The sequence below is a fragment of the Furipterus horrens genome, unplaced genomic scaffold (assembly GCF_987537825.1).
Source record: "Furipterus horrens unplaced genomic scaffold, mFurHor1.1.pri manual_scaffold_1, whole genome shotgun sequence".
Classification (NCBI taxonomy): domain Eukaryota; kingdom Metazoa; phylum Chordata; class Mammalia; order Chiroptera; family Furipteridae; genus Furipterus; species Furipterus horrens.
The window spans coordinates 83129171-83143856 of NW_028327171.1; the positions used below are offsets into that span (position 1 = coordinate 83129171).

The following is a 14686-nucleotide window of genomic DNA, read 5'->3' on the forward strand; positions in this document are numbered from 1 at the left end:
AAGAGACTGGGGACTAAAATATGAGTAGCTGTATGCCAAGCAACAAGGCAGGAATATAAATCAAGCTGCCTCTCACCTCTGTGCCTTGGCATGTATTGTCTCCTTCCTGTAGAATGACCCCTCCCAGTCGCCTAGGTTATTCATATTTTACTCTTTTCTTGAAGAAGCCTTTTCTAACTCCCCAAAGTAGTCTTAGCATTGTTTTTCTGTTCTACTTGCCCTTCCACATACCTCTGTTAGAACAAAGAGCAATTTTTTAAAAATACCTGTTTGTACCCCTTTCTTCCTCTACTAGACTATGAGTTCCGTGGGGACAGAGACCCTGGCACTTTTTCTCTAAATTCCCAGAACCAAATCTGTTGCTTGGCACCTAGAGGATATTTTACAAGTTATCACTGGCTGAATAAATGAAAGAAATTAAGAATCAGTGAAAAGTGTCCTGGCTCAGAGCAAATTTTACTGCATTTCTCTTTAGGGCTCTTGCACTGAACTTGCCAGCAAATCACAGCATGTTCCCCATCATTCCTCCCTCTTTCTGCGATCTCTACTTCCTAAATATTCTGTAGGTAGAATCAGGACAACAGTGTTAAAGCTGGCTGTGAATGATGAAAGGGTTTATGTGAAAGGAAATGGATGTCCCTCTGTTCACGGGATAAGAGGGTGCAGCGATGGAGAAGCTTTTCTGACATGTCACAGGCACAATGAGCCCCAGACCATTGTTCCCATCCACCAGAGAAGGACTCGGTTTCTTGTGCATGTTTACAGTGCCTGCCTGAGGCAAGGCCCATGAACAAGGCTCCAGTGAAGATGTCTGGTTTGCCAGGGTCAAACTGGATGAGTCACAGACTGAAAGTGGTGCCTGAGTGTCCCCCATAGAGAACTTGGGAGCCCATGGCCTTGGCTCCTGCCATATAAAACCCTTGCTCTCTCCCATCAGTAAGTGTGGCTCTGGTACAACCTGTCCCACCTGAGGAAGACCCACAAGTACATTCCACTTCTGAGGTTAACTCTGGTTCCCCACCGCACCCCTCTCTCACTCAAAGGAAATGGTTACATGGAGGAACCAAACAAAAAAAGGGCAGTTGTACCATGTTGGCCTGGTTACAGAAAGTGCCTCCTGAATTCAGGAATCAACAAAATGTTCTGGGCGTCCTCTGAGCGCGTGTCCTCTTGCACATGTGCCTGCGAGCACATGCAGCACCCTGCCCTCACCTACACAACAACCTTAGTCCCCTCACTTCTCTCCCTGCCACCAGCCTTGCATCCTCACCATTCATTCTCTCCTCATATGATCTGGTTGCTTCTGTTGAAAATATTTCAGTGGCTCCTTGCTGCCTAAAAATAATGTCCAAATCCGTGGCATGCACTGTTCCTCCTGGTCTGCCCTTCCCTGCCCCCCCACTCAGCTCGGACGGCACCCAGCAGCCCTGTTGGCTCTCAGCACTTCAGATTAAAAATGCCAACAGTTACATGCTTTCCTGACTTGGTCCTTCTTGCAGCCTCTGATTAGAGTACAGCTCTCATGCCCAGCTACTGATCACTTCTCTTTACCATCATATCCTCTGTGAAGACATTTTTACCTTCCCCCGACACAAAACCCTTCATCCTCCCCATAGACATTACTATTCCCTCCTCTTGCCCCCTCTGTGGCCTTCACCAGTTCTTTCATAATGTCTGTAATGAGACAGTATATTTGGCTCGCACATCTCTCTCAATCAAGGATAGCAGGTCTTTTCTCTCCGAGCCTGGCATATAGTGCCAAACTTCATGGTAAATGCTTAATAAATATTTATTGAATAAATAAATGGGGAACTTGGTAGTACTCCTATAACGCCTGACTACTTTGGCTCTACATTTCAGGAATCATTTCATCAGGCCTAGGAACTGCCCCACCCCTGAAGGCAGCACTCAAGCCTACCGGAGCCCCCTCAGAAAGAGCAGAGATAGCTAAAAAGCAACCAACAGCTTCGGCCTCAGGAGAAGATCTTGGTTAGTATATCAGTCACTTGCCACTAGATGCTTAGCTACAAAGTACTAAAAGATTTCAAATTAGGGGGAAAAGAGTCTCAGCTCTGGATCATCTGTTTTACTTGATGTTATGATTAATACAAGTTTTTTTAATTTTAAAATAATACTAATTTGTAACGTTTTGGTATAGAATATGCTCCTTCCTTTTACAGAGAGGAAAGTGCCTAAGATTTTTAGGAGAGCATTCCTGAAAAGATCTAGATTACCCAATGCTTCTTACTAAATCACATGTCATTACTAATTACACATTCCTTATTTTATTAATAAGCATTAGCTATTTGGTTGTAATCTTTAAGTATTATTTGTTACATGGCAGAACACCGGCAGAACATGGCAGGGCACAATTAAAAGCATTTTATTGGAGGTAATATGAATAATAATAAAAATGAAAATTAAAAGTGTGAGCAACTGAATAGGAGGTATATTAAATACTTAAAGTCTTTACTACCTTTTACTGTATTGTGAAGCTTTATCTTTTGCCAAAAGTGTTTATTATTTTCCATTCCCAGGTAGTGTAACTGACTTTAGTTCAAGTCCAACAAGAGAAACTGATCCTCTTGGGAAGCCCAGATTCAAAGGTATGTATCATTGGCTCCAGATCTCTATTTTGACAAGGCCATCTTTGGTGGGTGTACAGTCAGCTGTCGCTGTGTTATAAACAACCACAAAACCTTAGTGGCATACTATAGTAAAGATTTACTTCTCATGTGTGTTCGAGTCATCTTCATGATATTAACAAATGGGGATCAGCTGATCTAGGACATTCTCGGCTGGCTGGTTCTGCTGAGACTCTTGTGGGTTGGGGGAAGGTCTGCTCCTCATCTGTTCATTCTGGTGCCTAAGATGAAGGATCAACAGTTACCCAGGAGAAGCCATTCTCATGACTATACAAAGTCAAGAGATGGGGGAGAATCCAAATACATAACCAAATTTTAAGCTCCTTCTAGTGTTATACCTGCCAATATTCATTGGCCAAAGAAAGTCACATAGCAAAGCTCAGATTAAGAATTTGGACAGTCTCCACCTTTCATGGATATAGGCAATATTTTTGAACAGTAATCTAATCTAACACAGTAGGAGAGATATAATATGATATAGAGCCCAGTTATTCCTTTTGTAATATTTTGTTCTGAAGTATAAAACTTGACTGATATAAGGATACACCCATGAAGCCACCATCATGATCGAGGTAATGAATATATTCACCACCTGCAAATTTATAGTCCCTCCTTCTCACTCCTCCCACTCAACCTCTAGTCCCTAGGTAACCACAGATTTGCTGTACTATAGATTAGTATGCATTTTGTGGAATTTATATAAATGTATGACCTTTTTTCGGTCTGGTTTCTTTTACTGAGTGTAATTATTCAGAGAGTCATCCATGTTGCTGCATGTAATATTAATAGTCCATTCCTTTTTATTACTGACTAGTCATCGTCGGCAGCCGTCCGTCTCGAGAGACGATGGCGTAGCTTCTTAAGAGTCTATCTGCACCGCCGAGAATGGTTGTGCAGTCCGACTCGGGAGTGACACGGTATCTGTCTCCTCCCGTGTTGAATCGACATCTTGCGATGACGCTGAAGCTACAGAGCCTGGGCAGGGTGATATGGAGGGTCTGCTGTTGCCCATGCAGCAGACCCCCCCTCTCTTCGCAGCTGAAGGGTCCAAGGGAAAGACGGAGTCAATACAGCTTGGGTTCAGGTGCGCCGCAGGAGTTGCCGGTGTTGACTACAACGTCAAACCGCCTTAGGGACTCCGGCTCCGGATTTTCTGTCGGGGTTTACTCCCTTAGCCTTTCCCCTGAAGAGGTATGCCGCAAGGCAGCGGAGGTTTTTGGAGTCAGAGTTTTCCTTCTCTGATTACTGACTAGTATTCTATTATATAGATATATAATTATTTATTTATTTATTTATTTTTTCAGATTTAATGTGTTTTATTGATTAAAATATTACATTTGTGCCAATTTCCCTTCCCTCTGCTCCCCTCCACCCGGTGGCCCCCCTCCCTCCAGTTGTCCCCCCCTTTTAGATTATGTCCATTAGTTGTGCATACAGTTCCTCCCAACCTCTCTCCGTCTATTCCATTCCCTCCTACCATGATCCCCAATTCCTATATCATCTCCCTCCCTCTCCCCACTCCCCCTCCCTGTTGACCTCCCCCCAATATGCTTCCCGTACCCACAGTTCCTTTTCCACTCTCGTTGCCTGTTTAGTTTGCCTTTGTTTCATCTCCCTAGCTTCTGTTTTTTAAACCAGTCCCTTTAACATCTCATATAACAGTGGTTTGGATCTAATGAACTCTTTCAGTTTTATTTTGTCCTGGAAACACTTTCTCTGTCCTTCTATTCTGAATGACAATTTTGCTGGATAGAGTATTCGTGGTTGTAGGTTTTGGATTTTCATTACTTTGAATATTTCTTGCCAGTCCCTTCTTGCCTGCAGGGTCTCCCTTGAGAAGTCAGCTGATAGTCTAATTGGGACCCCTCTGTACATAATTCTTTTCTTCTCTCTTGCTGCTTTTAAGATTCTCTCTTTATCTTTAATTTTTGACATTTTGATTATAATGTGTCTTGGAGTGGTTCTCCCTGGGTCCAGTTTTTTTGGAACTCTCTGTGCTTCCTGGACCTGTAAGTCTATTTCCTTCCCCAAGTCTGGGAAGTTCTCCTTTATTATATTTTCACTCAATTTTTCAAGTTCTAGTTCATCTTCCTCGCTCTCTGGCAAACCAATGATTCTTATGTTGGGCCTTTTATAGCTGTCCCAGAGGTTTCTGATCCTCTCATCGTTGCTTCCCATTTCCTCTCGCTGCACTGGTTGACTGCTTGTTCCTTCTCCATATTCCGGTTTGTTGAAATGAACTCTGGATTTTTTTTCCTCACCATCTGTCTCGTATGTGGTTTTGTTCCTTTCGTTATGAGTGTTTTTCGCTTCTTTCCCATCTTTTTCCAGATCTTTTGTGAATTCTGTAAGCCATCTGATAACAATGGCCCAGAACTGAGCATCTGACAGGTTTCTTATCTGTTCATCTGTCAGGTTCTCCATCTGTTGCCTGGTGAGCTGTGCCACCGGGATTTCTATAGTTGTCTGCCTCATTTTGACAGATGCGTTTTGTTTTCTTGGGCCGGCTGTAGGGGGCAGTGCCTGTGTACGCGTCACAATTCAGCGACTGGCGCCTGTCTGCGACCTATTTCGCAGCCCTGTGGTGCTTTCTTTGGGGGCGGGGGTCCAAGATGGATTCACACAGTTATTCAGCTAGGAGACCGGGATCTGTCCTCCCGCCCCCCTGGGCCTCACTGTTCAAGGCGATGCGGCGGCCGCTCTCCCCAGCGCCGGGGTCGCGCACCGCCAGGGGCTTGACCGCAGCCGGGATTCCTCGCCGCCCCGCCGCTCCAGGTGCGACCGCAAACAGCGCTGCCCTCTTTAACTCTTACCTGCCCAAATGGCACCGCTGGTTTATAACTTCATATGTTGGGCTTCCGTGTAGTTTTATTTTCTGGAATTTCTAGTTATCCTTTGTTTTGAAGTAGTTGTATTCCTCTCTAGTTGTAGAGGGAGACCTAGCGTGTCCGTCTAAGCCTCCATCTTGGCCGGAAGTCTCATATAATTATTTATTTATTAAAGCTGTTTGTGACATTTGGGTTTTCTCTAATTTTTTTATTGAGTACATTACCATTAAAGCTGCTATGACCATTCATGCAAAAGTCTTTGTGTAGATATATGTTCTCATTCCCTTTGGATAATAGCTAAATTACATATAACTTTATATTTAACGTCTTAAGAATCTGACAAACTATTTTCCACACTAGTTGTACTATTTCACCTTTCTGATGACAGTGTATCAAAGTTCCAGTTTCTCCAGGTCTTTGCCAACACACGGTATGGTCAGGCTTTTTCATCTCAACCATTTTAATAGGTGTGTAGTAGTATCTGATTGTGATCTTACTTTGCATACTCCTAATGACTAAGAATGCCAAACATCTTTTCATGTCCTCATCTGCCATCTGCATATCTTTTCTAGTGTGTGTGTTTAAAGTTTTTGTTCATTTTTTCTTATGAAGTTGCTTATTTTATTATTGTTGAGTTTTGAAAGTTTTTATATTTTTCTGAGTAGAAGATCTTTTTTCAGATACATGGGTTTACAGTATTTTCTCTCATTGTGTGCCTTCTCTTTAATTTTAATAAAGTTTGGTTTATCAATTTGGTTTTTTATAAATTGTATTTTTGGTGTTGTATTTGAGAAATCATAGTCTAATCAGAGATCATAAAGATCTCCTCTGTTTATGTCCATAAGTTTTTGACTTTTACAATTAGGACTATGGTCCATATTGAATCAAATTTTGTATGTGACACAAGAAATGGATGCAAGTTAATTTTCTTTCTATGGATATCTAATTTTTCCAGCATCATTTGTTGATAAAAAACTATTCTTTCTCCACTGAATTTTATTGTACCTTATATAAAATCAAATATATATATATATATATATATATATGTGTGTGTGTGTGTGTGTGTGTGTGTGTGTGTGTGTGTGCGCGCGCGCGCTTTGGGGTTTGAGAACGTTCCTTTCTATTCCTACTTTGATGAGAAATTTCATTTGCATCTTTTTTATATCTTTCACATTTTAACTTTTGACCATGTGGATAATAGTGATAATAATTGCTTTATTATTTTTGTCTAATCATTCTAACACCTATGCAAGTTCTACGTTGGTTTCAAATGATTTATTTTACTCATTATGGGTAATAGTTTCCTGTTAATTTCATCTTCTTGGATTCTGGATGTTTTTTATTCCTAAAATATTTTTGAATTTTCTTCTCAGTGCAGTTCAATTATTTGAAACCAGCTGTTTGTTTTTTTTTTAAGCTTAGCTTTTAATATTTATTATGTGGGATCAGAACTGTGTTTGATGTAGGGTTTGTTATTGCCCACAACTGAGGCAAGACCCTTTTGAGTACTTTTTCCAATGCCCCATGAATTATGAGGTTTAAACCATGCTCTGGGGTAAGGGGGAACAAATTACTTTTGGATATTAGTATACACTAAACTATTTAGAAAAGTAAATCAACACCATTCATATCATGTATCCTAGAAACAGGATTTTCACACATCTGAAACATCCCTATTACTGCTTTCTGAGGCTGTCTGACTCCAATGCCCCAGCTTGGTGGGAACTCCCTGTCCAGAAGAGGTTTCAGGATCATGAATGAGAGAGAACAAAATTACCCGGACACTGTCTTTTGTCTGGGAGGAGCAGAGGTGGCAAATCTCTCTAGCGGAGAAGAGTATTGAATGTTTTCTACTAGTCCCTTTTATTGAGGAGGGGATTTGGGAAATACAACGTCAAGACACATGAATCATCAATTAGCTTTAGATACTTGGGTTATAGCTGACAATTATGGATTACAGGTATCAATGTAAAGAACACAATGACCATTTTGTGTCAGGGTCTGTTAAACATCCCGGTGCCATACTGACATCAGATGCAAGGCTTTATACATTTTTTTTGCTACACATTGTTTATAGTTAACTAAGAGATAAGAGAAGCAGAGCAAGCTCTAAAGCATAATATGCGTTCTTTAGATCCAATTCCCAGGGGAACTTTCTGAGTGGCCTTTGAGTCATGCCTGCCACTAGTCTTTCCGGTGTTCCATTCAAGTCTTACAAGGCACTTAGCAGCCTGGCTCACAGCTTGGGCTAAAATTCTTGAAACCACATAGAATGGTCCCCTTCAGCTTTCATTCATCTGCTTATAATGTGAGATCAAATGTCCTCAAAACAACTACATTTATGAGTCCACCTCTCCCATTTTTCACTCAAAAATATGCTAAATATCAGAGTCCTCTCTCTCTTAGGTCCTCATGTGCGATACATCCAAAAGCCTGAAAACCGGCCCTGCTCCATCACCGACTCCATTGAACGGTTCCCCAAAGAGGAGGTCGTAGAGGGGAATGCCACCAGCCCACCGCAGAACCCTCCTTCCAACCTCACTGTGGTTACCGTGGAAGGGTGCCCCTCTTTTGTCATCTTGGACTGGGATAAGCCTCTAAATGACACTGTCACTGGTAAGATCATGGCCTGAGGACTGTTCATGGGCTTTGGTAGTATGCTACAGGGACTGTGGTACACTGAGTCAAACTATTACCTGAGAGTCATATCTTAGGAGTAGTGAGCCCTAGCAAAGTTCTGCTGTCCTGGTGGCACATTATTGTCAAAAGTGTCATATGATGGGGAAAGATCATCTTTGTCCTGGTTATGAGCTCCCTGTTAACTTAGCAGACCTCTCTAAGTTGCATCTTTTCATCTCTTAGAACTTTTTCTTCATAAAGTGAAGATATATCTAGTTGTTTCATTACCAAGAAAATTACAGATAATATAGAAAAAGTTGCCACTGCTGATATTTAAATCGGTTTTCCTTTCACCAACCCAATTTCTAGATTGACCTGGAACTTTCAAACAGGCTAAATGTTATTTCAGTCATTTTAGAGTGCATGTTTTTAAAATTCTATTCCTGGTCAATTTTCTGCTCATCTCCAGAAATTTTTATTCTGCTACCTACCCATCCACTTCCTCTAAAAATTACTATGAAAATTAGAAATCCTGAATCATTTTTTGAACTTGTTTTATGGGAATTTAATTCTCCCTAGTGAACAGATAATCAAATTACAGAGGAGGGGAAAAGATTAATGACCTAAATCACCTAGAGAATGTAGCCTGAGTGTACAAGGTTCCTGCTGCCCTCGTCCCTGGGGCAGCTGTGTGCCTGGGGAACAGGCAACAGAGGAGCCTACTAAGACGCTGTCACGAGGAGTAGAGAGCAGTACACCAAGGCGGGAAGGGAGTCCAGTATTCAGATCTGCCAAAAAAGTTTTCTATAAATAAAGGACAAAACAGCTATTATTTCTCCTCAGACAAAACCATCTGGGCAACTTCTAGTGTAGGCAGCTTATCTTTACTTAGCTGGCGTTTAAAAAAACTATGTTTTGTGAATTTTTTTTCTCATGCAAAGCTTACGTTTGTTTTGAGAACATACCAGCCACTGCCCATGGTTCCTGGGAACTTGTCTAGTCCTTTCTCTTTACTTGGGACTATGCCAGTAGCAACTAAGTCAATATCTAAAAATAAATAATATCTAAAACTCTAAAGCAACATCTAAAAATCAATTAGTCTCTAAGTATTGATTATCTACATGTATTAAAAAGTTCAAAGCTTAGAATCACAGGCATAGAAATGTGGAACAGATGGACAGTGATCAGAAAGTGGAGAGGGAGGGGAATGATGGTGGAAAGAAGGGGAAAGGACTAGTCAAAGAACATGTATGAATGACCCATGGACATGGACAACAGTGTAGGAATTGACTGCAGGAGCAAGGGGCAGGAATAGGCGGAGGAGGGCAAGGGGGAAAAACTGGGACAACTGTAATAGAATAACAATTTAGAACGATAGGACTTCTGGCCAAGATGGAGGCATAAGCAGACATGCTGCGTCTCCCTCACAACTAAGAAGGAACTTACAACTACTTCGAAACTAAAAAAACCCAGAAGATCTAGTAAATCAAACTACATAAAAGCTCAACAAAGAAATAAAGAAGAAATATTCAGCCAGAAAGTTAGGAGTGGCAGAGCTGGAATGGAGAGGAGGTGCGGGGCTGCAGTGGCTGTGGGGGTGGAGCTTGGCAGCAGCAGCGGGGCTGTCTACAGTGGCAATGGCACAGGGATGGTAGCTGTGGCCAAAAGCAAAGTCATACATTTTAAACCTGGGAAGCAATTCCAGCCCCACACCAGACCAATCTCAGACCCAAACCAGACTGTGCAGCACATGGTTCCAGCACCAGGGAAAACAAAGCTATTTTGCTTCTGACCATGAAAGCCAGTGGGGGTTGGGGTGGAAGAAAAAACAGCTTGTCTCTCAAAGGAGGCATCTGGCTTAGTATGGGAGTGGGGAGAAGAGCCTGGAAAAGCAGCGGCAAACGGCACTGCTCCCTCTCAGACCCCTACCCCACATACAGCACCAGTGTGGTGGAATGGGTCACCAGCACTAATGAATATATAATGCTCTGCCCCTTATAACAGGTGCAACAGCTCTACCTAAGACACAGAGGCAAACACAGAAAGCTGTCAAGATGAGGAGACAGAGAAGTACAGCCCAAAAGGGTGGGAGGTGGGCGGTGGGGCAGATCAAGGTCCCAGTGGGAGAATTAAGCAATGAGAAAATAGGCAACCTAACAGATGAGGAGATAGTGAACCTAAGAGATGCAGAGTTTAAAGCACTGGTGATAAGAATGCTCACAGATTTGACAGAAAAGATTAAACAGGACTGGGAAGAAATAAAGGCTATCCTAAATGAGATGAAAGAAAGTCCACACAAAACTAGTGGTGAAGAAAAGGTAACCAGGGTTCAAACCAACAAATTGAAACATAAGAAAGAAATAAACAGTCAACCAGTAGAGGAGGAGGAAAAGAGAATTGAAAAAAATGAGAGGCTTACAAAACTCTGGGATAACTTTAAACATGCCAACATCTGCAACAAAGGAGTGCCAGAAGGAGAAGAGGGAGAACAAGAAATTGAAAAATTATGTGAAAAAGTAATGAAGGAAAACTTCCCTAATTTGGGGAAGGAAATAGACATACAGGCCCAGGAAGCACAGAGAATCCCAAACAAACTAGACTCAGGGAGGACCACACCATCACACATCATAAACAAAATGCTAAAGATTAAAGACAAAGAGATAATCTTAAAAGCAGCAAGGGAGAAAAGCTACCTACAAAGGGGTTCCTCTAAGACTTTCAGCTGCTTTCTCAAAAGAAACTTTGCAGGCAAGAAGGGACTAGCAAGAAATATTCAAAGTGATGAAAAGCAAGGACCTACAACCAAGAACACTCTATTCAGCAAAGCTATTATTTAGAATGGAAGGGCGGATAAAGTGCTTCCCAGACAAGGTAAAGCTAAAGGAGTTCATCATCACCAAGCGATTGTTATATGAAATGTTAAAAGGACTTACTTAAGTAAAAGAAGATCAAAACTATGAACATTAAAATGACAACAAAATTACAAATAACAACAACAGAATCTAAAAAAAAAAAAAAGAAAAGAAAAAGCAAAACAAACTAAGCAGACAACCAGAGTGGAAACAGAATCATAGGTATGGGGAGCAGGTGGAGGGGTGTCAGCTGGGAGAGTAAAGGAGGGAGAAAGAAAGAAATGGTACAGGAATTAAGAAGCATAGTAGAAGGGTGCAGAATAGACGGGGTGTTAAGGATAGTATAGGAAAGGGTAAAGTCAAGGAACTGATATGCATGAACCATGGACATGAACTAAGGGGTGGTGGGACTGATGGAGGGAGATGGGGGGAGCTGGCTGGAGGAGAGCAAAGGGAAAAGTAATTGGGACAACTGTAACAGCATAATCAATAAAACATACAAAAGTGATTAAAAAATAAAATTTAAAAATGTTCAAAACTTTCAATCCATATACTTTGCTAATAAGGAGTTCCTGTAATAGTCTCAGGCTTAGTTCTCATAAAACAAAATTATCTGTAAGATTTCATTTGCCGTAAAGATGTAGAATATCACATTGGAATTGCTTTATCTAACAGACCTAATAATCTAATGCAGCAATTGTCAACCAGTGTGCCACAAGGATTTTTAAAATATGCAATACATAAAAGACTATTTAGTCAGTGGCACTCACCTCTTTTCCCTTAGATTGTCAAATAAAAAAATGACAACAACTCCGGACAAAGATGGAGGCTTAGACAGACACATTCCATCTCCCTCTACAACTAAAAAGGAATACAAGTACCTCAAAACAAAAGATAACCAGAAATTCCAGAAAATAAAACTACATGGAAGCCCAATGTATGAAGTTATAAACCAGCGGTGCTTGTCCAGACAGGTAGGAGGGGCAAAATTGGAACCAGAACAGAAAGGCTCTGGTGGCACTGTTTGTGGTAGCATCTGGGAGAGTGGCAGGGGGAGCAATCCTGGCTGCAATCAAGTCCCAGCAGCTCGCGACCCCAACGCTGGGAAATGCAGCACCCCCATTGCCTCAGATGGAGAGGCCTGGAGGGCAGGGGGATGGATCCCAGTCTCCCAGTGGAGAATAATGGCAGGAATCCATCTTGGACCCCTGCCCCCACACAAAGCACCACAGCACAGCGATAAAGGTTGTGGACCACCGCCGGTCACCAGGTAGTGACGAGTACACGGGGCTCTGCCCCCTACAGCCTGCCCAAGAAGCAAAGCAAAAAACAAATCTGTCAAAATGAAGAGACAACGATTGAAATCCCGGTGACATAGCTCACCAGGCAGCAGATGAGGAACCTGACAAACAAACAAATAAGAAACCTTTTAGAGGCTCAGTTCAGAGATATAGTTATAAGGTGGCTTACAGAATTAACAAAAGATTTGGAACAAGACAGGGAAGGAATGAAAGCCACTGATCCTGAAACAAATGTAAACACGTACGAGACAAGTTGTGAGGAAATGAAAACCAGAGGTCAAATCAACAAACTGGAACATAGGGAAGGAACAAACAGTCAACCAGTGCAGAAAGAGGAAACAAAAAGTAAGGAAAGTGAAGAGGGGATCAGAAACCTCTGGGACAGCTATAAGAGACTGAACATTCATATTATAGGATTGCCAGAGGGCAAAGAAGAAAAACTAGAAATTGAAAAATTATGTGAAAGAATAATGAAGCAGAACTTCCTGAACTTGGGGAAGGAAATAGACTTATAGGTCCAGGAAGCAGAGAGAGTTCCAAAAAAACTGGACCCAGGGAGAACCACTCCAAGACACATTATAATCAAATTGTCAAAAATTAAAGATAAAGAGAGAATCTTAAAAGCAGCAGGAGAGAAGAAAAGAATCATGTACAAAGGGGTCCCAATTAGACTATCAGCTGATTTCTCAAGGGAGACCCTGCAGGCAAGAAGAGACTGGCAAGAAATATTCAAAGTAATGAAAATCAAAAACCTACAGCCACGAATACTCTATCCAGTGAAACTGTCATTCAGAATAGAAGGGCAGAGAAAGTGCTTCCAGGACAAAGTAAAACTGAAGGAGTTCATTAGATTCAAACCACTATTATATGAGATGTTAAAGGGACTGGTTTAGAAGAAGGAGGATCAAAACTATGAACATTAAAATGAAAACTGCATCACAAGAACCAACAACAGAAGCTAGGGAATTGAAACAAAGGCAAAACTAAAAAGGCAACTAGAGTGGAAAAAGAACTATAGGTATGGGGAACATACTGGGGGGAGGTCAGCAGGGAGGAGGAAGGGAGGAAAGGGAGGGAGATGGTACAGGAATTAAGAAGCACAGTAGGAGGAAATGGAATAGGAAGAGGCTGAGAAGAACTATATGCACAACCAATGGACATGGACTAAAAGTGGGGGACAACTGGAGGGAGGGGGATCACCAGGTGGAGGGGAGCAGAGGGAAGGGAAATTGAGACAACTGTTGCAGCACAATCAATAAAACATATTTTTAAAAAAACAGCCAACACAACAGCTGTTCAGGGTGGAAGCCCTGCCTTGAACTATAAATATATAGGTCACATAATAGTGTAACATCTTATTGGTCATGTTGCATAATAAGGGTAGGTAATTACTATTTTCTTCTTGTAAATCAAAATTATACCAATTTTTTGGTCAGATTAGCAAAAAATATATTTCTTGGTGTGCTACAGAAAATTAGTTTATGCGTGCCATGAGATGAAAAAGGTTGAAAATCGCTGATATAATACATCTAATACATATTCACTTGTGTATGTCAATTATATCTGATTTAACTTCTTTTAAGCAGAGATATTTTTCTTTCTGGTTCATTATGTAACATTTTTAAAAATTATTATATAAAGTCATATTCTCAAAGTGTTCTAATCAATTACTTTCAGAATGTTATTATCAAGTGTTAATGAGCTGCTTATGATCTTTCACCAGATAATGGATTTATAGTAATAATTTTCATAGATAAGGACCACATCTCCTTAGCTGTAATATTTTTTACATAGAAGTAATTCCATATTTAACCATTACTCATCAAGTCTGTATTTAAATGTTGGACTATATACCCTAGTGATCTGTTCTTTTATTTTTATTTCTATTTATTTTTAAATGGTTAGTTAAATACCACTTGATTTCAAATGTAATCTTTTGCAAACCAGCAGCTCAGGTAAAACAGAAATTAATTCTCCTATCACTGAAAAAAAAAGGATTGAGAAAGATAATAAAAAAAGAGGGAAAAACTCTAGTAAATACATTCAAATTCAGTTGCTTCCACGTGTCCCTTCTATACTAACCTAGAAGTAGGTGACCTAAGAAATTGGCCATAGCCTGCTTAGGTCCTTAGACAACCTAATGTTACTTTGGTTATAAGATATTGCTTTGTGATATGCTAAGAGTGTGCTGACATAGATTTAAATCCCAGACTGACTGTTTTCTAAATATAGAACTTGGGTATATAATTAGCCACTCTGTACTTTAGTTTTCTTGTTTGTAATGATATCCATTGTTACCAATTTATCCTGAGGATAAAATTAATGAGAATGAATGTGCAGGGTAAGTTAGCAGCTGTTAAATTAATTTCTGTTAGTAGTCACAGGTACAAATAGTATCACCATTACTCTTTTCATGTTCTATTGATCAGAGTGATGTACCC

The 14686-nt window shown here is 40.8% G+C and overlaps 1 protein-coding gene across 1 annotated transcript in view; it reads left to right on the forward strand.

The window, feature by feature from the left end:
- Positions 1 to 14686, forward strand: part of ABI3BP (ABI family member 3 binding protein) — a 266911-nt gene that overhangs the window by 212269 nt on the left and 39956 nt on the right. Inside the window, exons 54-56 of the mRNA XM_090276076.1 lie at positions 1861 to 1989; positions 2538 to 2606; positions 7880 to 8089. Of these exons, the coding sequence (XP_090132202.1) occupies positions 1861 to 1989; positions 2538 to 2606; positions 7880 to 8089 (408 nt within the window). The remainder of the gene's footprint in view (positions 1 to 1860; positions 1990 to 2537; positions 2607 to 7879; positions 8090 to 14686) is intronic.